Source organism: Lepus europaeus, chromosome 15 (assembly GCF_033115175.1).
Source record: "Lepus europaeus isolate LE1 chromosome 15, mLepTim1.pri, whole genome shotgun sequence".
Classification (NCBI taxonomy): domain Eukaryota; kingdom Metazoa; phylum Chordata; class Mammalia; order Lagomorpha; family Leporidae; genus Lepus; species Lepus europaeus.
In genome coordinates this window covers 40215530-40239141 of record NC_084841.1, presented here as the reverse complement: position 1 = coordinate 40239141, position 23612 = coordinate 40215530, and the positions used below count along the sequence as shown (strand labels likewise).

The window sequence follows — 23612 nt, the reverse complement described above, 5'->3', positions numbered from 1 at the left end:
CGAACCAAGCCCCATATTTAAAGCTTCCAGGGAAATGGCTATAAAAAGTATAGTAAAAATAAAGATAAATAATATTCCTAAAATTTAATTAATTCTGCTCTTTCATTTTTCTTGGTTTAATGCTATGCTACACTCTTGATGTGAACAATCAAGACATTGTTCCATTAGTATATTTCACTTTTATATCAAGCCTCACAATTTACTGATTTTATTTAGGGTAATGCACTCATATTTGACATATTTATATCATTCTCATTTATTATTAAGAACGATGTTATGTTTAGGTATTGAGGATCAATAAGACCTCCATAATGTTTATACCATAATATCTTTTATGGCAGGCTTAGAGTGTTCAGGTTTCTTTTTATAGGTGGTTTTAAAAAAGGCAATTTTATAGCCTTTACTTTATCTTGGGTAAAAAAACTGGTTGACAAAAATTTCTTGACTATGTTAGCAAAAGTCTTGATGTAGCCACACAGAAACATGTACAAGATTTTGAGTAACTACTTAGAGTGGATGTTTTCATGATTTGTGTTGAACTTCTCTAATGTATACTAACTATAACACAGATACATTCATACAAGTGGGTTTTTTTAATTTATTATTTATTATTATTATTATTATTATTATTATTTTTGATAGGCAGAGTGGACAGTGAGAGAGAGAGAGACAGAGAGAAAGGTCTTCCTTTGCCATTGGTTCACCCTCCAATGGCCGTCGCGGCTGGCGCGCTGTGGGTGCACCACACTGATCCGATGGCAGGAGCCAGGTGCTTATCCTGGTCTCCCATGGGGTGCAGGGCCCAAGCACTTGAGCCATCCTCCACTGCACTCCCTGGTCACAGCAGAGAGCTGGCCTGGAAGAGGGGCAACCGGGACAGAATCTTGCGCCCCAACTGGGACTAGAACCCGGTGTGCCGGCGCCGCAAGGCGGAGGATTAGCCATGGTTTTGTCTTTTCCTTTCCTACCCCCCTTCACACCCTTCCTCCCTCCTTCCTTCCTCTCTCCCTCCCTCCCTCCTTTCTTCCCTCCCTTCTCTCTTCTTTTTCCTTCTCTTATCTCTCCCTTGCTTCACTCCTCCCTCCCTTCCTTTCTCTATTTTTTTTTTTTTCATGTTTGGAGATTACAGTTCCTTCAAGGAATGATACTATCTATGCAACTGCCTTTCATGGCTTGCAATCACTAAATGACTAAATTCTGCAGAGAATAAGCATTAAATTCAGTTTTTCTCTATTTTACCAAGTATCTAACTATAATCAATACAGCAAATACAACTCAGGAGGCATAATCAGAATACAACCATTTTTTTGTGGCCTGGCATCCCTTTAAAACTTATTTCAAGTGCAGTTCTTTTATCCCTGAATGGAAATAGGAATGACTAATATCTCTGATTCTTAGTTTTGAGATGTCTGTTGAAAGAAAAGTTCTGCATTCTAATTTAGATTGTGGCATATGAGACTGCTATATTTGCAGGGTGAGAAAAAAGATCAAATTATAATGATTTCATACAGTTCTATCGAAATTAAGACCAACAAGAGAAAACAGCAAAGTTGATTTACAGTTAGACCCTCTTTCCTGCCTTAGCTAAAGGCTTACGGGAGGCCAAGAAGCTTGTCGTGGAGAAAGGAGCAAGACTGGTTTTTTTCTTTGCTTATTTGTTTCCTTTTAGTCTGTTAACTACTTTCTTACCTCTCCAGGGACAGGGTAGAGAAAATACACAAGGGATATAGAACTTCTCATTGGGTTGGTACTATGCTACAATGAATAATATCCTAGTAGGTTTCAACGTTTTTGTGTGTGGATTCTTTGGAGAACTCCCTGCGCTGAGATGTCTCACCTACATCCTTGCCCAGAGGGAATCCATTTCATTACCTCAGTCCCCAGGAATTACAGACGGCTTCTGCTTTTTTTCCTGCAGGGCCATCCACTCACTTCCAGGAGACTATGGACATGACCTCATGCTGGCTAAGGGCTCTAAGTGACCTGTGCTGGTCCATGGCAAACACTCATTTTTCATTCTAACAAACTCTGGGAACACAGGCTAATCCCAGTGCAGCTGCCCCTGCTCTGACTTGCCTGTCAGCAGCTAGACTCTGCTATCGTGCCCTTTAGATAATTCAGGCAGGAGTCAGGCAACTCTATGACCCAACTCTAGCAGACCTATGCCCAGACTGTTGTACAATCCCATTCTTAGTGAAATCTTCTGCGGAGAAATCCTCATGGCAATGCCTGTCAGCTCCATTCTTCACGCTTTTATACCTTCGACATGGATGACAAGGCAAGTTCTCCACTAGCTCTTAGCTTTCTATCTTTGCAGCTCCTTTTCCATAATCTCTCATAAAATGTGTTTTTATATCTGTCCCTTTCAGAAATAGAAGTCAAAGGTATAAGAGAGGGAGAGGGAAAATTCTAGAAGTGAATTCAACCAATCTTAGGTCAGAATTGAGTGTATTAAACACAAAAACAAAAAACCCAAAGTTACTTAAATTATGCTAGCCACCAATCAGAGAAGAAAACAGTTGTCAAAACAAATAAATTGTTTTTGGAAAGAATTACTGTCTGACCACATGAAAGATAAGTATGTTTTTCAATACACATTACTTTGAAGAGGAAGTGCCTTTTCAAATTTTCTGTAAATGAATTTCTTTCCTGAATTTGGTGAAGGGAAGTCAAACATTCAAGAGTCTAAAAGTGTTAGACTTAAAACTCTATAAATGGGGGCTGGTGCTGTGGCACAGTGGGTTAACGCCCTGGCCTGAAGTGCCGGCATCCCATATGGGTGCTGGTTCGAGACCTCGCTACTCCGCTTTCAATCCAGCTCTCTGCTGTGGCCTGGGAAAACAGTAGAGGATGGCCAAAAGTCCTTCGATCCCTGCACCCACGTGGGAGACCCGGAAGGCTCCTGGTTCCTGGCTTTGGATAGGCACAGGTCCAGCTGTTGTGGCCAGTTGGGGAGTGAACCATCGGATGGAAGACAACCCCCGCCCCCGCCGCCTCTCCTCTCTCTGTGTAACTTTGACCTCCAAATAAATAAATCTTAAAAAAAAAAAAAACTCTATAAATAGTGTTTAGCAAATGCAATGGCTTAGAAAATATATCCTTTCTGATCCCTTTATTTTAGAGAATTAGTTAGGAAAATAGCTTAAGTTGAAATAGAAGATTAGAAAAGACTAAATTAAAAACACTAAAGACTAAAGCATACATTATGGTGAGTAATTACCCTAGGAGTTAAGACATCAGCTAAAAGGTCCACATCCCATGTCAGCATACCACATTTGATTTCCAATTCCTGCTCCTGACTCCAGCTTCCTGCTAGTGCACACCCTGGTAGATAGGGGTGATGGCTAAAGCAATTGGGTTCTTGTTACCCATGTGGGAGATCTGGATTGAGTTCCTGGATCCCAGCTTTGGCCTGAGCCAGTCCTGGTCCTCGAAGGCATTTGGGAAGTGAACCTGCAGGTGACAGCTATCTTTCTCTCCCTCTTCCTCTCTCTCACCCCTCAAATAAATAAATAAATTTAAATACTAATATACTTAGAAGAATATTAAAAGTTTGCATTGCAGGGGCTGATGCCATGGCTCACTTGGTTAATCCTCTGCCTGCGGCGCTGGCATCTCACATGGGCGCCGGTTTCTAGTCCCAGTTACTCCTCTTCCAGTCTAGCTCTCTGCTGTGGCCCAAGAAGGCAGTGGAGGATGGCCCAAGTGCTTGGGCCCCTGCACCTGCATGGGAGACCAGGAGGAAGCACCTGGCTTCTGGCTTTGGATTGGTGTAGCTCCAGCAGTAGCAGCCATTTTGGGGGTGAACCAATGGAAGGAAGACCTTTCTCTCTTCCTCTTTCTCACTGTCTAACTCTACCTGTCAAAATTAAAAAGTTCACATTGCAGAAAGAAGTCTCATTAAATGTCTGCTGGTGAGAGAAAAATATAAAACTGTACTCACTGTGATATGCTCATTTTTCAACAACTGCTCATTTTGGGCTTATTATGTCAGCAAAGTAATGGACTAGACATTGAGTAAGATAGGAAGAAGATACAGCGTTTACTCTTGAGCCTCCTATACTCCAAAATATGCAGCAAATACAGGGATATACACACATCAGTGTAATAATAATGCATTAATCTACTGTTTTTCAAACAATCTGAATGAAGCATAAGAATCCCCTATTGAAAATCAAGTTCTATAGCTCCATCCTCAGGCATTCTGCTTCTGAAAGTCTGGGCAGTGCAGTCCTATACACAGTGATTTGGAGCAACAATTCTTAAAGCTGTATTTGGAGAAACACAACACTAGCCATAACTGTCATTAAGGCAGTGGCCACATGGGTCTTTTTTTCTCTGCTACTGCCCGAGCCCTAGCATGTAGGCTGGTGCAGAATAAGTCCTGAGTGAACATATGAACAATGAATGAATGAGTATGGTGAAGCTGCACAATGACTGATAAAAGCAGAATGTGAATAAAAATTCAGAAATATAATCAGCTCCTCTCTTTTGGAAGCAGGTTCTTTTCAGTGAAATCAGAAGACAGAACAAATGACAATGTGCACAATAGTGCATTAAGAAATGTTCCTCTCTGTGGAATGGGATCCTGGACTCGACTCTTCTGTGACTCCACTCTTCTGCACTGGGATAAGTTCATTTCCCTCCCTTTTTACCAGCAGCATCTAGACCCCAGGGGCTAGCCCCCATTCTTCTGAATGCAGAAAGACATGTAACTCCATGAAGCCCATCTCGGCAGGCTAGAATTCCTTCATGGATAGACAGAAGAGCTCCTCTTGTAGGATTCTTTTTACAGAAATGCAAATTAGTTAGAGTTTTAGTCATTAAAAATAACATCAAAACTGCAGCAGAATGGGATCAGCACATAGGCAATTGATTGTAATCTAGCTCTTTATAAAACTTAGTCACTGGCATAGATCTTCACCGAGGTAGGGATTGCTATCCTGAAGTTGTCTTGGAGATTTTCTGCCTGAAGTTGCTGCAGCAGCTTTAAACATGTCACAGCTGTACTATTTTCACAAATAGCCACAAATAAATTAATTTTCAGAGTAAAATAGAAAATGCAAATTTAAAGGTAAAATCAAACATTTAAATGGCTATAAAATATTTGAAGGTTAAAAATATTCTAAGAATATTACTAGTTTCAGAAAGAAAGGATTGGATAAAAAGGTAAAATGGGATGAAAAAGGCAGATTGAAGAAAATGCAGCATAGCATGGCGAAGTGATGAGACAGGAGAAGAACTGTGACCGAGCAGTTTCATTTCAGGTATGACAGTGGTGAGGGGGTGCAACACAGAGAAGCCTGGCATAGCCCGGCCATGGGGCTTCCTGGGGAAGCATAAAAGCAGTTCTCATGGGATGGACAAGGATAAAGACCTACTTTTTATGGATGTGAGGTGTTGGGATCAGCTCTGAAGCTCCTGCAGAAGCAAAGAACACTGAGCTGCAATTGGAGAGCTGTGTATTCTGATCTATCATCAACAAACAAGGTGACCTGAAATCAGGCATACAGCCTCTCGTATCCCCTTCATAAACTGAGGTCTGGGGCTCAGTGACCTTTTGGGTTCTTTTAAGGCTCAATTTTATGGCTCCATGAAATCTTACGGACCATAGAGAAATGGATAGGAGAAGAGAAGAAAAGATGAAGGGGGAGGAGGTCTTCACAAGGGACAAAAAGAGACCATGTGGGAACATGTGCAAGCAGGAAAAGCAAGTAAGAATTCTAGGGTAATCTTCGGGTTTTGCAGGCTGCTGTCTGCCTTGAGGCAAGAAACAAACAATATCCCTTCTCAACCTTTAGTACACAGTTGAGAAGTTCAATTGCAGATGAGAAGTTGCATACAGGAAAACTCACTTTGTGATGTGTAAAAGCCCATTTTACAAAATGAGTTTGTACAGATTTCAAGAAGTTCTCTATTATCTAATGGTATATCCATAGCCTTACCCGTCAAGTAGCCCTCTACACAGATCTATTTGGCCATAGAACACAGCAATAAGACATCTCACTTCGAGGAGTGAGATTTAATTTGAAATCTTCAACTATATATCTTTTGGTGGAGGGGGTTGGGGGCAGGACAAATCTATGAACCATATGAGTGGTCTTTGAAACATTCATGGAAAGTGCATACAGTGAAAAAACTATGTATGGATTTAAAATGATTTGCACCAAAATAAACATCTTTTTGAAGTAACTTGCATGTATATTAAGACATATATATGTAGTATGTCTTAATTTTAAAGTGAGTGTGACAAACACTGATGAAGTAAGACAGCTTTTTCAGTACCTCAAAAATTTCTTTATAGTGAAATTCTCAAAAAGGAAAGGGAAGAATATTGTATTGCCTATAGAGTCCAAAAATCCCCTACGTTCTCCTACACTCCCCAAAGTATGTCCCCAAATCTTTGAGACTGACTCTAATTCTAATTCCCGCCCTCTAGCTACTGTTCATTTCAGTATCTTATTTGCCTGTTATTCATTTTATCTGCTCAATTTAAGCCACACGACTATTAATGTTTATTAAACATTAAAACAGCTAAACACAAGCTAGTATTCAAACTGGAAAAGCTATATGAGAAATTATACTCATAAAAACAGAAAAAAAACACTCTTTGATTTTTTGCAATGAGAGCTTGGAGCATTTACTTTCTACTTAAGGAAAGAAAAATTTTTAAACTTTTTTTATAGAAAGCTTCTATTTAATAAATATAAATTTCAAAAGTATAACTTTTGGATTATAGTGGTTGTTCCCCCATACCCACCCTCCCACCCCCAAACCATCCCACATCCTACTCCCTCTCCCATCCCATTCTTCATTAAGATTCATTTTTAATTATCTTTATATACAGAAGATCAACTCTATATTGAGTAAAGATTTCAATAGTTTGCACCCACACAGACACACAACGTATAAAGTACTGTTTGAAGACTAGTTTTACTGTTAATTCTCATAGTACAACACATTAAGGACAGAGGCCCTACATGGGGAGCAAGTGCACAGTGACTCCTGTTGTTGATTTAAAAATTGACACTCTTTTTAACAAAAATTTTTAAAGGCTTATTTTATTTATTTGAAAGACAGAGTTACAAAGAGAGGTAGAGACAGGACACTCTTATTTATGACATCAGTGATCACTCGAGGTTCTTGTTATGAGCTGCCAAGGCTATGGAAGCCTCTTGAGTTCACAAACTCCAACCTTATTTATACAGGGCCATAATCAAAGTGGAAGTTCTCTCCTCCATTCAGAGAAAGGTACCTCCTTCTTTGATGGCCCCTTCTTTCCACCGGAATCTCATTCACAGAGATCTTTCATTTAGGTCATTCTTTGCCACAATGTCTTGGTTTTCCATGCCTGAGAAACTCTTATAGGCTTTTTAGCCAGGATTGAATGCCTCAAGGGCTGATTCTGAGGCCAGAGAGCTGTTTAGAGCATTTGTCATTCTATGAGTCTGCTGTGTGGCCTGCTTCCCATGTTGGCTCATTCTCTCCTCTTTAATTCTATCTATTATTATTAGCAGACACCTTTGTCTTGATCCCTTTGACAATCCTATCTTCACAATCAGTTATGAACTTAAACTGATCACTTCAACTAGTAAGATGGCATTGGTACGTACCAACTTAATGGGATTTGGAATCCCATGGCAAGTGGAAAGAAATATTAATATAGAAGAAAACAGACTTCAAGCATTACCTTGTGGCCAGTTACAAATTTTTGTATGAGAAAGAAGATTATAATGTGATAGGTTCATTGGAATGTCAGATTATTTCTATAGACTTTGAAACTTCTCTGGTATTACCAATGATGGTTATACTCATTTTATAATTTAAAAATTGATTAAATTATTACTTTACAGGGACTGACAGGGCAGCTTTCTGTGTTTGCAAAAAATAACAGTATCTGAATAATGTCTCTTTTACCATAAATAAAAATAGGGACATGGGATATACTATTCATCCTTTGTTTTCATTTTACTAATTTTACTAATTTTCAGAATAATTTGTTTAATTGAAGCTCTGTGTATTTGTGTTATTATTATAACAACAGAAATCAAAACTCAGAGTCACATACCTGTGTCTGTTTAGGACCAATATCCATTCTTTCAAGAAGGTCATTTAAGAAATGTGTAACACTTTCCCAGGGGTAAATACTGTTGGAACCATCCAGCACTATGACTATGTCCAGTTGAGTGCTGCATTCTGCAATGAAAGGAGTTCATTGTCAAAAGTTTGAATTTATCTTCTTAGCAGTATAAGAAGTGTTTTCATGACTGAAAGAAGCTAATTTTAAAACACAGCTGACATTCTACAAAGTAGATATATTGATCTTATAATCAGGAAAAATAGTTTTAGAAAAGTAATGGTTTGGGGTTTTCATCAGGTAAAATCCACCTCTACTTAATTGTACTTAATACTGTATGAGGGTTATGGCTGGATATTTTCTCAGAATGAATTTTATATAACAGTTCTCATTCTGTTCTTATCTCATATGAAGTTTTCTCAAAGAGACTCATCCTTCAAATAAAAGCAATGCAATAGCTTCAGCTGTGAAGTTTAAACATGACCCTGTAAATGTTATTTGCACTAATATCAATTCCAGAAATAGCAGTCAGGTTTGGTTATATACTGGCAAAGCAAACAATTACCTAAATTGGTAATGCTGGTAGCCAAGAAAATACTTCAAGCTTTTTGGTATGCTCCTGTGTATACATAGTCCTCATTCATTGTTTACGCTTTCCAAACATGCAAGAACATTGCATAAAATCTGTACCTTGTACAGGGGCAAAGGAGTTCACGACTTGAAATGTTGGGCTGACGTCAGAACAGATTCCAGTTGTGTAATGCACGTGTCCACATCTATAGGCATATAAGGGCCCACATGCCTATTAAAAAATTAAAAAAACAGAAGATTGAAAATTGCCTAAAAGATTCTATGAAGATTTACAATGATAGCATTTGTGTTGTCATTACATATAATTCTTTTTTTTTCTCCTTACCAGAAACCCTCCTCTTGGGTTAGTGACTAAAGTTGATCCAAACGTCATGTTCTCTTTGACTTCTGTGACATTGACAATTGACGTATTCACTACAAATTAGAACAAGATTCCATTAGAGTGAAAAAGTTTCACAAAGCGAAATTAAGTGTCTTCTCATTAAAACATTCTATTTGCTTTGCTCATATCACTGCACATTCTTCTTTGGGTTCTAGTGAGTAGGCTTCCAAGTATTATTAAGGAATATAATGAACACACAAAGCCTGAAAAGCTGGCTGCTATCCCAGAAACGTTGTCTGTATCACTGTTTCAAATAGTTTTGCTGAACTGTGAAAGAATGCAGAACTAGCAGGGCAATGAGAATGTGAGATTGCTGTCCACACATTTTTGCTAATTAAAACAAAATGTTTAGTCTCATAATATTGAAGGTGTAATGGATTCTTATATAGTTCGTTATAAATGACCAAAAATGAAACATGAATATCGGCAAGAATAGGGAAAATTGGTAGAAGATCAGAAATGAAAGCTCAGAGACAGTTTTTTTTTTTTTTGACCATGACTTTCAAAATCATAGGGACATCATGAGGGTTATAAAGAAAATTGGAGAAAGATTAGAGCAGTAGCCAGGAAGTTTGGATGAAAGACACACAGTGAACGAACTACGTTTGACATTCTAAATATGAATGTTGGGTTCTGAAACTTGCCAACCTGACAAAACTGGCAAGAAGTTCCACTAACTCATGTTTTAAAAACAAAAAAGAATGGACAGGAAAAGCAAAAGCTGCTGGGACCTGCTTAATAGAGTATTGAGACATCTGAGAGTGGCAACATTCAAGTTAAAAGAAATCTTTCACTGTTCCTGCCTCCAAGACGTTCACACCTCAAGACTATGTGTAGATTTACAGTCAGGGATGGAAGCAGAGATTTCTGAATGGTCAGTCTGACTTTCTCATTTGGCCACTTGTATTTGTCCAGGAATTTAGTGTGACTTGCTTTAAAGCACCTCATAGCTGGGTTATTATATATTCATTGGTCTTGAATAACCTAGATTAGAGGTTTTTTGTACAAGGCTGTCTAGGGATCAGCATCCCTGGGATGATTAGAGTATGCAGCAGAAGCTTCCTTACTTTTCATGAGGTAGCTAAAATATCTAGGCTATTTTTAAAAGCTCTATTCCACTTTCTAGCAATGAAATAGCTCATTTAGGTATTAGACATTTTAATTATATTAATTTTCCAATCCAATCACAATGAATAACTTTCCATTTTATGTTCTTGATGATTTTCTTTAATCCAAGTTTTATAATTTTCAATGTAGAGATTTTCACATCTTTGGCTAAATTTATTCCTAAATACTTGATTTTTTGTGGTATTGTAAATGAGATTTCTTTTTTGGTGAGTTCATCATTAGCTTGTAAGAAAAACCTGCATTCCAAGATGGTTGAATGGGGAAAAGATGTTCTGTTTTAGTTGAGGGGAAAATAGAAGAAAAAAAAAAAGTGGAGGAAGTGCATTCCCAGGGGAGAGTTGGAGAGAAATCTGCAGAGGAAATTCTACAGTAGGAAGAGAGACAGTGTGGATCAGTGTGGAAGGTGCCAGCATGCAGCAACAAGTGTAGACAAAACAAATGATCCTCACAGCCAAGAGCCAGAGGATACACTAGCTTTGGGGAGTGAGGTGAGAGCAAACTGCAGTAGTGCATGCCAAGGGTCATACTGCTGGAAGGAGAGCCGGGTTGACCACAATGTCTTTGAGTCTGGCCTGTAACTCTAATGGAGGGCAGAGTACCTGCCTAACCCAGTGAAAAAGCACATTTTTTTCTCACATTCCCCCAACAAAGGCACCCAGCAACAAGTAGGGAGAAGGCACCATTTTGACACCAGTAGTGGCTGTGGTGGGTCTTGTGCATCCATGTGATAGGGGATTTTACCAGAGGGAAAAATCAGCATTCCCCGCTGATTTTGAGTCTAGCTGGGAGAGTTGACAAGGGCTGGGCACTCATGTAGGACCATGAGGTGTCCCCAGCCTCTCAACATATCCAGAGGCTCCAGGGCTCAAACCACCAGGCTGGTGCACCCACAGGCAGCTGGCTCTGGGAACGTCTCTGCTCTCTCCATGGGTGGGACAGGCTAGTGGGGCAGAGCAGATCCTCTGCATCCCATGACTGTGGGAGCATTGTGTTCTGAGCCTCTGTGAACTCTGTGAGCACAGGGTGTAGCTGGGTCTCTGGGTAATCACTGTGTCCGGCGCCAGAGGCTCAGAGCTCACTAATTGCCTACGGTGGGTCATTACAGCAGGATCCATGCTTACACTGAGGACTGCACCGATCCTTTGTGGGGTTCACGCAGCAGCATGGGTGAGAGTTGCAACCACTGTGGACTAACCACGAGCATTAAGCACCTTGGAAGAGAGGAAGTGAGGGTATGATTGCATCAACAGAGGTGATCATACTCTCCCCTTGCTGACATTAGAGAAGGTCTACCACGCCCAACATGGGTGTCATCCCGGATACTTGCCCCACTCTGGAGCACTGACCAGAGCTCCCTGGCCACATCCAGCACACACCTCTGGGTATTAACTGAAAGAGCAGATACTCTGCTAAGCCACAGAGGCATAGTTCAAAGATAAAATTCACCAGAGGAGAAAACCAACAAGCATTTCCACAAATGTGTAAAAATAAATGCAGAAATTCAAGAAACAAGAATAAGAAAGACAACATGACTCCCCCAAAGCAACATAACAATTCAAAATTAGAACATGAAGATGATGAGATTGATGAGATTCCTGTAAAGGAATTGAAAAGATCAATCATAAGATTACTCAGAAACAATGAGAAGCAAATTTCTGAGTTAACTAAATCTATGACATGGGTGAAAAAATTTCTCATGAGATTGAGATTTTTGAAGACAAATCAAATTGAAATATTAGAAATGTAGAATTTAATATGTCAAATAAAAAAAATATAGTGGAAAGCCTTAACAATAGTTGTGATGAGACAAAAGAAAGAATATTTGAGCTAGAAGACAAATCGTTGAAAATATCCTAGTCACACACACACAAAAAAGAGGAAAAAATTAGAAAAACTGAAAGTAGTGTTAGAGATTTATGGGGTATTATCTAATGACTGGATATTTGAGTCCTAGGAATTCCTGAAGGTATGGAAAGACAGAATGGATTAGAAGGCCCATTTAGTAAAATAATTATAGAAAACTTCCCTAATTTGGAGACAGAAAAGGATGCCCTTATATACTTATATAAGGCACATAGAACTCCCAATAGACATGACCAGAAAAGATCTTAATGCCAACATGAATTGTAGTTAAACTTTCAACAGTAAAACATTAAAAACAGTAAAAACAATAAAACAATTCTAAAATGTGCATAAGAGAAATGGCAGATAACTTTCACAGGATGTCCAACTGGACTCACAGCTGACTTCTCATCAGAATTTGAATAGGCTAGAAAGAAAAAGACTGCCAACCAAGAATACAGTACCCTGAAAAGCTCTCATTTATGATTGAAATAAAGACCTTCCATAACAAGCAGAAATATAACGAATTTGTCACTACTCATCCAGCCTATTGGATGCTTAAGGATGTTCTACATGAGAAATGCAGAAAAATAGTCATCATTAAGAAAGAATATGAAGGCAGAAATCCTCCCAGTAAAAGTACAAAGGAAATCAAATGCTAACAATAGGGACATCTATGGAAAAGCAGCAGGGCCAAGCCTTTACTTAGAAAAAATAATCTTGAATGTACATCGCCTAAATCCTCTAATGAAAAGATACAGACTGGCTGAATGGATTAAAAACAATCCAAGACACAGCTATTTGCTGCCTACAAGAAACACACCTCACCAACAAAAATACATGCAAACTGAAAGTGAAAGGATAGAAAAAGATATTCCATGCTAATGGAAAGCAAAAAAGGGCAGGTGTTTCCATTCTAATATCAGACAAAATAGACTTTAATACAAAAACTGTTAATAGAGACAAATAATGGCACTATCTAATGATTAAAGGATCAATTCAACAGTAAGGTGTGACAATAATAGATGCATATGCACCAATGCCAGGACACCTGGCTATATAAAAGAAATGTCAATGGGTCTAAAGGTAGGCATAAGACTCTAATACAATAGTAACAGGGGACTTCAACATCCCACTTTCATTAATGGACAGAACAACCAGATAGAAATCAACAAAGAAACAACAGAGCTAATTGACAATATGGACTAAATGGACCTAACTGATATCCACAGAATCTTTCATCCAACAATTGCAGAATACACATTCTTTTTATCAGTGCATGGAACTTTCTCTAGGATAGACCATATGCTAGAACATAAAGCATGCCTAACCAAATTAAAAAAAAAATTGAAATCATACCATACGTATTTTTTTTATCACAATGGAATGAAGCTGAAAATCAACAACTCAAGGATCTTGATAACATATGCAAACATATGGAGACTGAACAACATGCTCCTGAATGAACAGTGGGTCATAGAAGAAACCAAAAGGTAAATAAAAAATTTTTTGAATTGAATGAAGACAACAAGACAACTTATGAGATACAACAAAAGTGGTATTAAGAGAGAAGTTATAGCACTAGGTGCCTACATCAAGAAATTGGAAAGACACCAAATAAATGAGTTATCAATGCATCTCAAGGGCCTAGAAAAACAACAGCAAGCCAAACCTCAAATTACTGGGAGTAAATAAAAAATTAAAATTAGAGAAAAAAATAAATAAATTGAAATTAAAAATACAAAAGATCAGTGAAATGAAGAGATGTATTTTCAAAAAAAAATTGATATACCATTGGCCCTACTAACCATAAAAAAGAGGGAGAAGACTCAAATTAATAAAATCAGAAATGAAAAAGGAGATTAACAATGGATACCACAGAAATAAAAATAATCATCAGGATTATTTCAACAAACTGAAAATTACAGAAGAAATGGGTAGGTTGATGGACACATACAATCTACCATAAGTGGGACATAAAGATATAAAAAAACCTAAACAGGCCTAAAATCGAAAAGGAGATAGAATCAGTAATAAATTCCCAACAAAGAAAAACCCAGGCTTGGAAGGCTTCAATTCTGAATTCTACCAGACTTTAAAGAGGAACTAATTCCAATTCTTCACAAATTATCCGAACAATGTAAAGGGAGAGAATCCATCCAAACTCCTTCTATGGGGCTAACAACACCATAATTCCAAAACCAGAAAAAAGATACAACAAAGAAATAGAACTATAGACCAATATCCTGCTGAACATCATGCAAAAATCCTCAACAAAATACTAGCTAATCAAATCAAACAACACATCAGAAAGATCATTCACCTAGACGAAGTAGGATTTATCTCTGGTATGCAGGTATGGTTCAACATTCACAAATCAATAAATGTGTTAAATCATCACATTAATAAACTGAAAAATAATGATTATCTCAAGAGATGCAGAGAAAGCATTTGATAAAATATAACATCCTTTCATGATAAAAACCTTAAGCAAATTATATATATAAGGGACATTCCTCAACACAATCAAGGTAATTTATGACAAACCCATAGCCAACATCTTACTGAATGGGGAAAAGCTGGAGCATTCCCACTAAGATCTAGAACTAGACAAGGATGCACTCTTACACCATTGTTATTCAATATAGTCTTGAGACTTTTAGCCAGAGCCTTTAGTCATGAAAAAGAAATCAAAGGCATACAAATTAGAATGGAGGAAGTTAAGTGGTTCCTATTTGCAGATGACATAATTCTATATATAGGTGAACTAAAAGACTCCACTAAGAGACTATTGGAACTCTATAAAAGAATTTGGTAAAAGTGCAGGATATAAAATTACACACAAAAATTAACAGCTGTTGTATACACAGAAAAAAAAAATGTAACCAAGGAGGTCAAAGAACTCTAAGACGAAAATTATAAAACACTAAAGAAAGAAATAAAAGAAGAGACAAAAATGGTAAAATTTTCAATGTTAACAGACTGGAAGAATTAATATCATCAAGATGTCCATACTACAGAAAGCATTTTATTTGTTTTTTTTTTTTTTTAAAGATTTACTTATTTATTGAAAGTTGGAGTTACACAGAGAGAGGAAAGGCAGGGAGACAGAGGTCTTCCATCTGCTGGTTCACTCCCCAATTGGCCATAATGGCCAGAGCTGTGCCAATCTGAAGCCAGGAGCCAAGAGCTTCTTTCCAGGTCTCCCATGCTAGTGCAGGGGCCCAAGGATTTGGGCCATCTTCTACTGCTTTCCCAGGCTATAGCAGAGAGCTGGATTGGAAGTGGAGCAGCTGGGTCTTGAACCAGTGTCTATATGGGATGCTGACACTTCAGGCCAGAGCATTAACCTGCTGCACCACAGTGCCAGCCTCAGAAAGCAATTTAAAGATTCAACACTATCCCAATCAAAAAACCAATGGCATTCTTCTCAGATCTAAAAAAAATTATACTAAAATTCATATGGAAATACAAGAGACCCCAAATAGCTAAAGTAATCTTATACAACAAAAACAAAGCCAGAGGCATCACAATACCAGAATTCAAGACCATACTACAAGGCAGTTATAATCAAAACAATATGGTACTGGCACAAAGACAGACATACAGACCAAGGGAACATAATAGAAACTCAAGAAATCAATCCATGCATCTACAACCAACTAGTTTTTGACAAAGGAGCTAAAATCAATCCCTGAAGCAAGGACAGTCTCTTCAACAAACGATCCTGGGGAAACTGAAATTCTGTATGCTGAAGTATGAAACAAGACCCCTACCTTACACCCTACACAAAAATCCCCTCAAAATGGATCAAGGACCTAAATCTATGACCTGATACCATCAAATTACTAGAGAATATTGGGGAAACCCTGCAAGACATTGGCTTAGGCAAAAGCTTCTCAGGAAACATCCCAGAAGCACATGTAGTCAAATCCAAAATTGACAAATGGGATTACATCAAGCTGAGAAGCTTCTACACTGCAAAAGAAACACTCAGCCAAGTGAACAGGCAACCAACAGAATGGGAAAAAAATTTGCAAACTACGAAACTTATAAAGGATTAATATCCAGAATCTATAAAGTACTCAAGAAATTAAAAAAAATAATAATTCAGTTAAGAAATGGGAAAGAGCCCAGTGTGGTGGCATAGTGGGTTCTTAGAAATACATGAAATTTGTATACCTTAAATAATGTAAACACATACACACCTGATAGTACGTCATAGTTGACTGAATGAAGGTCTATTTTGCTGTGTGTCATTGGAAAATATTTAATTGGAATCCAGTTTTTCATCATTTAAAACAATGACAAAGTACATATCCTTTTTATTCCTATTACTCAATAATGAAATTTTCTGGGATATACACTTATATAAAGTTTTAGTCATAATTAGCAAAAACTTGCCTTCCTGGTTCCCTACTCCTGAAGTGTGATTACCACTTTTTCCCAAGGTTTCATTAGCATTTTGCATTTCATGTTTCTTAGAGTTTTCATAAATTTGATGGGTGGAAATGGTATATTATTGTTGTTTCAATTTGGTTTCCATGACAATTAGAGATATAAAGCAATTTTTATTTTTCTTGGGGCTTTGAGGTTTCCTTTTTTTTTAAAAAAAAAAAAGATTTATTTATTTACTTGAAAGTCAGGGTTATGCAGAGAGAGGAGAGACAGAAAGAGAGAGAGAGAGTGTCTTCCATCTGCTGGTTCACTCAATTGGCTGCAATGGCTGGTGATGTGCGGATCCAAAGCCAGGAGCCAGGAGCTTCTTCTGGGTCTCCCATGTGGGTGCAGGGGCCCAAGGACAGGGCCATAGCAGGAAACTGGATTGGAAGTAGAGCAGCCGGGTCTCAGACCAGCACCCATACAGGAAGCTGGCACTGCAGGAGGCGGCTTAATCCTGTATGCCACAGCACTGGCTTCGAGGTTTCTTTTTGTATATGATGTTATATATCTTTTGCCTCTCATTCATATTTGCTATTTTTATTGATAATTTGTGGTAAAACTTTGGGTGTTCTAATTTTAATTGTTTGTAATACCTTAATTTCACTTAAGTTTAGAGTTTAAATTTACAGTATAATAAACCATATAAAGTCTTCTTCACTTTATTATTTTTAGATTTAAGAAGACCATATCTACAGTGAAAATTATACTGTTATTTTTTACTATTCTTGTCATACATTTACTGTTAGGATGTTTTAGTTGAGGTAGTATGAAATAGCATTTTAGTATCATTCTCTTTTTTCAAATGCACTCAGATATTATAACATCTTTTTATGACTACATGTTTATTTTCCTGATTTTAAATAAACATTTATTCCTAATAAATTGAATAAACTAGCTCCTATTATGATACATTTTTTGAAAATAATAACTATAAATTCTAAGAAAAGGGATAAAAATAGAATGAAGCAACCACTTGAAGACACTGGAAAGCAATCCAGAGAAGGAAGAGTTTGCAGGAGAATGTACACCTCAAAGACGGACTGGCATTGGGCGAATTTCCTGATTTTTTGCTTCAGTTGTTTTGTTTTTTACCCTTTAGTTAAAGCTCTAGTTCAGTGTTAAGTCTCAAACAAAAGTCCTAGGCTTACTGTCTTGAAGGAAAAGAGGACAGAAATTGGGGGTAATGACAGCATCTGCGAAGTGAGAGAAGGCATCTTGAAGAAAAGAGTTACAGAAAGACAGCTCTCATATATGTGCTGCACACATTCTGTCCAAACGTCTGGGCAAACTCAACATTAAATGTGCACAGTAGATTTAAACAGCCCAGCTGAAATAGGAACAACCGAATAAAGATTTTAACTGCTTTCCACTGCAAGAAAGTCAGAGTCTGGAAATTGAGTTCAGTCAAATAAATTATTGGCTCATTCAAAAAGACTATTCAAAGGCACATAACAGGATGTAGAATCTCCACACTTAGAATTCAAAACATGATACATGTTATGATCCAAAATTACACCATAAAAAATGAAATAGGAAAATGTGATCAAACCTGAGAAAGAATAATCAATGGAAAGTGACGATGACATATTCTGGATGTTGGAATTATTAAGCAAGGGTATTAAAGTAGCTATCATAAATGCAATCTTGAATGTCAAGGAAGAAAATGTCCATAATGAAAAACTAAGAAGTTATTAAAAAGGAGAACTGGAGGCCGGTGCTGCGGCTCACTAGGCTAATCCTCTGCCTGCAGTGCCGGTATTCCGGGTTCTAGTCCAGGTTGGGGCGCCGGTTCTGTCCCGGTTGCTCCTCTTCCAGTCCAGCTCTCTGCTGTGGCCCGGGAGGGCAGTGGAGGATGGCCCAGGTCCTTGGGCCCTGCACCCGCGTGGGAGACCAGGAGGAGGCACCTGGCTCCTGGCTTCGAATCCTTGCAGCGCGCCAGACGTAGTGCGCTGGCCGTAGCGGCCATTTGGGGGGTGGACCAACGGAAGGAAGACCTTTCTCTCTGTCTCTCTCTCTCTCACTGTCTAACTCTGCCTGTCAAAAAAAATAAAAAAAAAAAAAGGAGGACTGGAAAATACAATATGAAGATTTGTGGGCTGTAAATCATTTCCATGGTATGTATTATTACTTAGGACACTGACAGGGTTCTAATTCCTGGAGTTCTGGCAGGATTTTTCTAGTCATGTTCCAACTACAGTAATACTTATCAAATACAAGTATGTCTATTTCAATATAAATTTATTTGTGCTGTTCCCTTTTAAATATTTAACAAGAATTTAAATTCTTGTTGTTAGAACAATTCTTCTTGTTAGCTTTCTTTTTAAACACTAGGAACTAGGGACCGGTATTGTGGTTAAGCTGCCATTTGAGACAACAACATCCCATATGAGCACTAGTTTCAGTTTCAGCAGCTCCACTGATTCAACTCCCCACTAATGTGCCTGGGAAAGCAGAAGATGGCCCAGACTCGGGCCCCTGCCACTCATGTTGGAGACAGATGGATTTCCTGGCTTCTGGCTTTGACCTGGTACAGCCTCAGTCATTGCAGACATTTGGGAAATGAACCAGTGGATGAAAGATCTGTCTCTCTCTCTCACTTCTTTCACTTCTCTTTGTGTTTCCCCCTCTCTCTCTTTGTAACTCTGCCTTTCAAATAAATAAATAAATCTTAAAAAAAAAACACAAAAACTCTACTTAACACTAAATTAAATTGGGTGCAGATGTCAGGGAGGGTAGGTTGGGAAGAATCATTATGTTCCTAAATTTGTATATATGAAATGCAAGCAGTTTATATACTTTGGATAAAATTTTTAAAAATATGGAGGAAATATCATGGGCAGATTTGGAAAAACATTTTCATGTTATCACTAATTTACAAAGTACCCAGAACAAAGAAGAAAGTAAGAAGTCATAAAACTAATTGTACATTATAAATCCATGGATGATCCATGATGACTTTATAAATAAAATTATGGGTACATATCATCAAACTGTTACCTTATATGAATTTGGATGATAACAAAATAATAATTGATTATTTCTAATATTATCTTGAGTTGCTTGAAATTTGCTGCCTGTGGGAACACTGGGCATTTTTTAGGCTCAGACTTCAGCCTTTTGATTTTACATACCTGGAAGATCCAACTTCATGCAAGGTAATGATTCCTGTCTCCCAACGGGACACTTGTAGACATCTCCTGTCCTGTTTTTGGGTTGTCCAACCAAAGGAGAACCAATAAGCACCCTGGAATTTAAATAAACCAATTAACATTTTTCGGGCAAGGAAAAAGATTGATTTTAGTTACTTTGTAAATAATTCTAAGACACATGACAGTAGTCCCTATTTATATAACAAGACCATCATCATCTCTTAGTATGGAATAAGCAGCGTGCTTTCTCTAAAATCCAGATTTTCTTTTTCCCAAATTATAGATTGATTTGACGGGAAAAAAAAAATCTACATGGAGTCTTCAAAAAGTTCACAGGATATTTGCATTATCTTTTATCTCCATTTTCCATGAACTTTAAAAAATACCCCCTTATACAAAGGTAGCCACACACTCTCACACATACACACGTCAAGTGTTAACATAAAATTTGCATTGTTTTTTATTTCTACTTTTCATGAACTTTTAAAAATACCCCACCCTGGGGCTGGTGCTGTGGCATAGCAGGTAAAGCCGCTGCCAGCAGGGCCAGCATCCCTTAAGGGCACCAGTTCAAGTCCTAGCTGCTCCACTTCCAATCCAGCTCTCTGCTATGGCCTGGGAAAGCAGAAGATGGCCCAAGTCCTTGGGCCTCTGCACCCGCATGGGAGAAGTTCCTGGTTCTTGGCTTCGCATCAGCACAGCTCCGGCCGTTGCAGCCAACTGGGGAGTGAACTAGTTGATGGAAGACCTCTCTCTCTCTCTCTGTTTCTCTGTAACTCTGCCTTTTAAATAAATAAATAAATATTTTTAAAAAATAACCTCCATACACAAAGACAGCCACCCCCACACACATTTCAAAAAGTTCATGGCAAGTGTACATCATGACAGATTGCATGGATTTCAAATTTTTGCATTAGAATAAATTTATATTTTAATTCCATTTCCAAGAATATTGTGAAGTATCTCATATATGAGAGGGATAAAAGAGAGATTTTGCATTATTTTTAAATATGCCTTAATCATATTTTTATTTGCTTGCTAAAATAATAAATAATTATTGCCTAAGTTGTGCTACTGTGTACAAAGTACATATGGAAGCAGAAATGACTTTCTCCCAGGAAAATATGATAATTTCATAACTAAGTCATAAAATACAAACATTAGACCATTTTACAAGATTTTAATATTAGTTTATGATAGTTTATAGATTCTCAGAAAATAAGGATAGCTATGAGAGCCAGGTTAAAATCACTTATTTTCTTTTAGACAGAATTATAGAATCACTCTAGTAGTAATTAATAAATAATATGTTCAATGTTAATTTTTAGTTTCAGCAAGTCATTTAACAACCTCCCATGATGCATTCAGGAATAGAATAGATAAGTGTGGTTTAATGCTAAGGTTCTTGGATGAATCCACAGCTACCTTTTCATTGCTGGCCAAACAGCTATATCCAAAGACTCTGCTTACTATCAACCAAAGAACTAATTATGTACCATAAGACTCTGCACTTGGGATTGTCTTAGACAATATATTAACAACTTGAAGATACAGAAAGCATAAAAATAATCATTGAGTACAATATACATATTTGGGGATGCAGATGTATCATAACATCCTAGAATAGTAAACACTAAACTAAAGTTTAAGGAGAACCTATGTGAATAACTTCACTTAACTGCATAATATTGTCTATATTAGCATAGGATGTGGGAAAATTCACTTAATGGGAGTTCATGTGAAAAAGCCACGGAGGATTTAGTTGACAGCACATAACCATGAGCCAATAGTGTATTTTTCTGCCAAAAATGCTAATGTGACCTTAGTCTGCTTTGCTGGAAATAGATGCCCTGGTCATGGAAAGTGATAGCCTCTCTGTGCTCTGCACTGGTCAGGCCATGTCTGGAAGCTGCAAATTAAGAGGGACATAGGCACAATGGAATGTATTTAGGAGACTATGACTCAGATGCTTAGGAGCTTGGTGACTTTGTCAGGCAAGAGATGCTACTGGGGATGTTTAGCATGGAGAAAGAATGTCCAAAACAGAGTTGAGAAGTTTTACAGAGCTAGGAAGCAAGGGAAACATACATTTTTCTTTTAACATAAGTGTTTGAAAGTCTGTCATATTGAAAAGGAATGAGATTTACTTTGTGACGTTTCTTTAGGAAACTAGTATTAATGGAAATCAGCTTTGTAACAACTGCAGATACTGAATTATTGAACAAACTCCCTAAAATACAGTTATACTATAGCGCCTTTGCAAAGCAATTTCTGGTATGCATTAAGAACCATAAAAATATTCAAACCCCTTACACACAATTCTTACTTCTGAGAATGTATCCTAAAAAGCGACTTAAAATAAGGAAAAATTTAATGCAAAAATACAATGTTTACAATGTTATTTACAATAATAAAATATTTTTAAACATATAGTCAAATTCAAGAACTAATTAATTATTGCAGGTTCATACTTTAGAATACTGTGTTGTCATGAAAACATTAGTTAATAAGATTGCATGATAGGATAAAAAATTAGTTAACAATCTAATTTAAAGTGAAAACCTGTCCAATTTAATAAAAACCTGTGGGACTAGCATTGCAACACAGTGGTACAAGCCACTGCCTGCAATGCCAGTATCCCATATGAGTGTCAGTTCAAGTCCTGGCTGTTTCATTTCTGATACAGCACCCTGCTAAGGCACTTGTGAAAGCAGAAGATGCCCCAAGCACTTTGGCCCTGCCACCCACGTCGAAGACCTGGATGGAGCTCCAGGCTTCTGCCTTCAGCCTGGTCTAGCTCCAGTCATTAGGGCCACTTGAAGTGGACCAGTGGATGAAAGATATATATATATATATATATATATATATATATATATATATATATATATATATCTTTCAAATAACAAATATTTGAAACACATAAAAGAAAACCCACGAAATAAGTTAAAGTGAATGATACAAATTATCACACTTATCACAACGGCAATGATAAAAATAGCTAGCATTTCTTGAATTTGTAACTTGTTACTGATCCTGTTCTAAGGGCTTTCCATAAACTAAGTTATTTAATACTCGCCATGAAATACAGCATGACTTTTGGTATCAGATTTTATGAGTTCAAATCATGGCTTCACTATTTACTTAGCTATATGGTTAGGCTACATCTATATCTTGTTTCTTTATTGATGAACTGGATAGTTAAGAGTACCTATATGACAAAAAATCATCATGGAAATTAAATGTGTAATTCTTAGAAAAATATTTGACTCACAGTATATGTTACCCAATGTTAAGCTTTTATTATTATTTTTAAGTGTACAATTATTTTTATTTGAAAAGAACAACAGCAAAAAGAGAAGGAGAGGTGGGGAGAGGTGAGAGAGCAAGAGAGCAAGAGAGCGAGAGAGCGAGCAAGAGAGAGAGAGAGAAATCTTCCATCCATTGGTTTATTCCCCAGATGCCCACCACAGATAAGGCTGGGCCAGGCTGAAGTCAGGAGCCAGGAACTGTATCTGGGTCTCCTACATGGGTGGTAGGGACTCAAGTAACTGAGACATCACCTGCTCTCCTACTGGATGCATATTAGCAGGAAGGTGGTTGGGAAGCAACGGCAGGACTCAAATCCAAGCTCTCTAATATGAGATGTGGGCATCCCAAGTAGCTAAACCTGCTGTGTCACAACATCCACTCCCTTTTATTATTATTAGTAGTAGTAGAAGGTCTTTATTTCAGATGATTAAATAACTAATATGCACCTATATTGAAAGGGAACACATCAAAACATTAATTATATTAAGGTGATTATGATTATACCTTTTTCTCAATATTTTTAAAGAAGTTTGTAATGTGGCTGAAAAATAGTTTACGTATTTAACGTAACTTACAGAAAAGAATTATCCTTACCAATATTGGGAGTACCTAACTTGAAGCTAGAGAGACTAATGTTTATTAAGAATATTCCATATGTTAGGTCCTAGAGATATTAAATGGATATTTAAAA

At 37.5% G+C, this 23612-nt stretch overlaps 1 protein-coding gene across 1 annotated transcript in view; it reads right to left on the bottom strand.

Moving 5' to 3' along the window:
• Positions 1 to 23612, bottom strand: part of ITGA1 (integrin subunit alpha 1) — a 176060-nt gene that overhangs the window by 83645 nt on the left and 68803 nt on the right. Inside the window, exons 3-6 of the mRNA XM_062211855.1 lie at positions 19595 to 19707; positions 8994 to 9082; positions 8768 to 8879; positions 8069 to 8196 (exon numbers count right to left, since the gene is read on the bottom strand). Of these exons, the coding sequence (XP_062067839.1) occupies positions 8069 to 8196; positions 8768 to 8879; positions 8994 to 9082; positions 19595 to 19707 (442 nt within the window). The remainder of the gene's footprint in view (positions 1 to 8068; positions 8197 to 8767; positions 8880 to 8993; positions 9083 to 19594; positions 19708 to 23612) is intronic.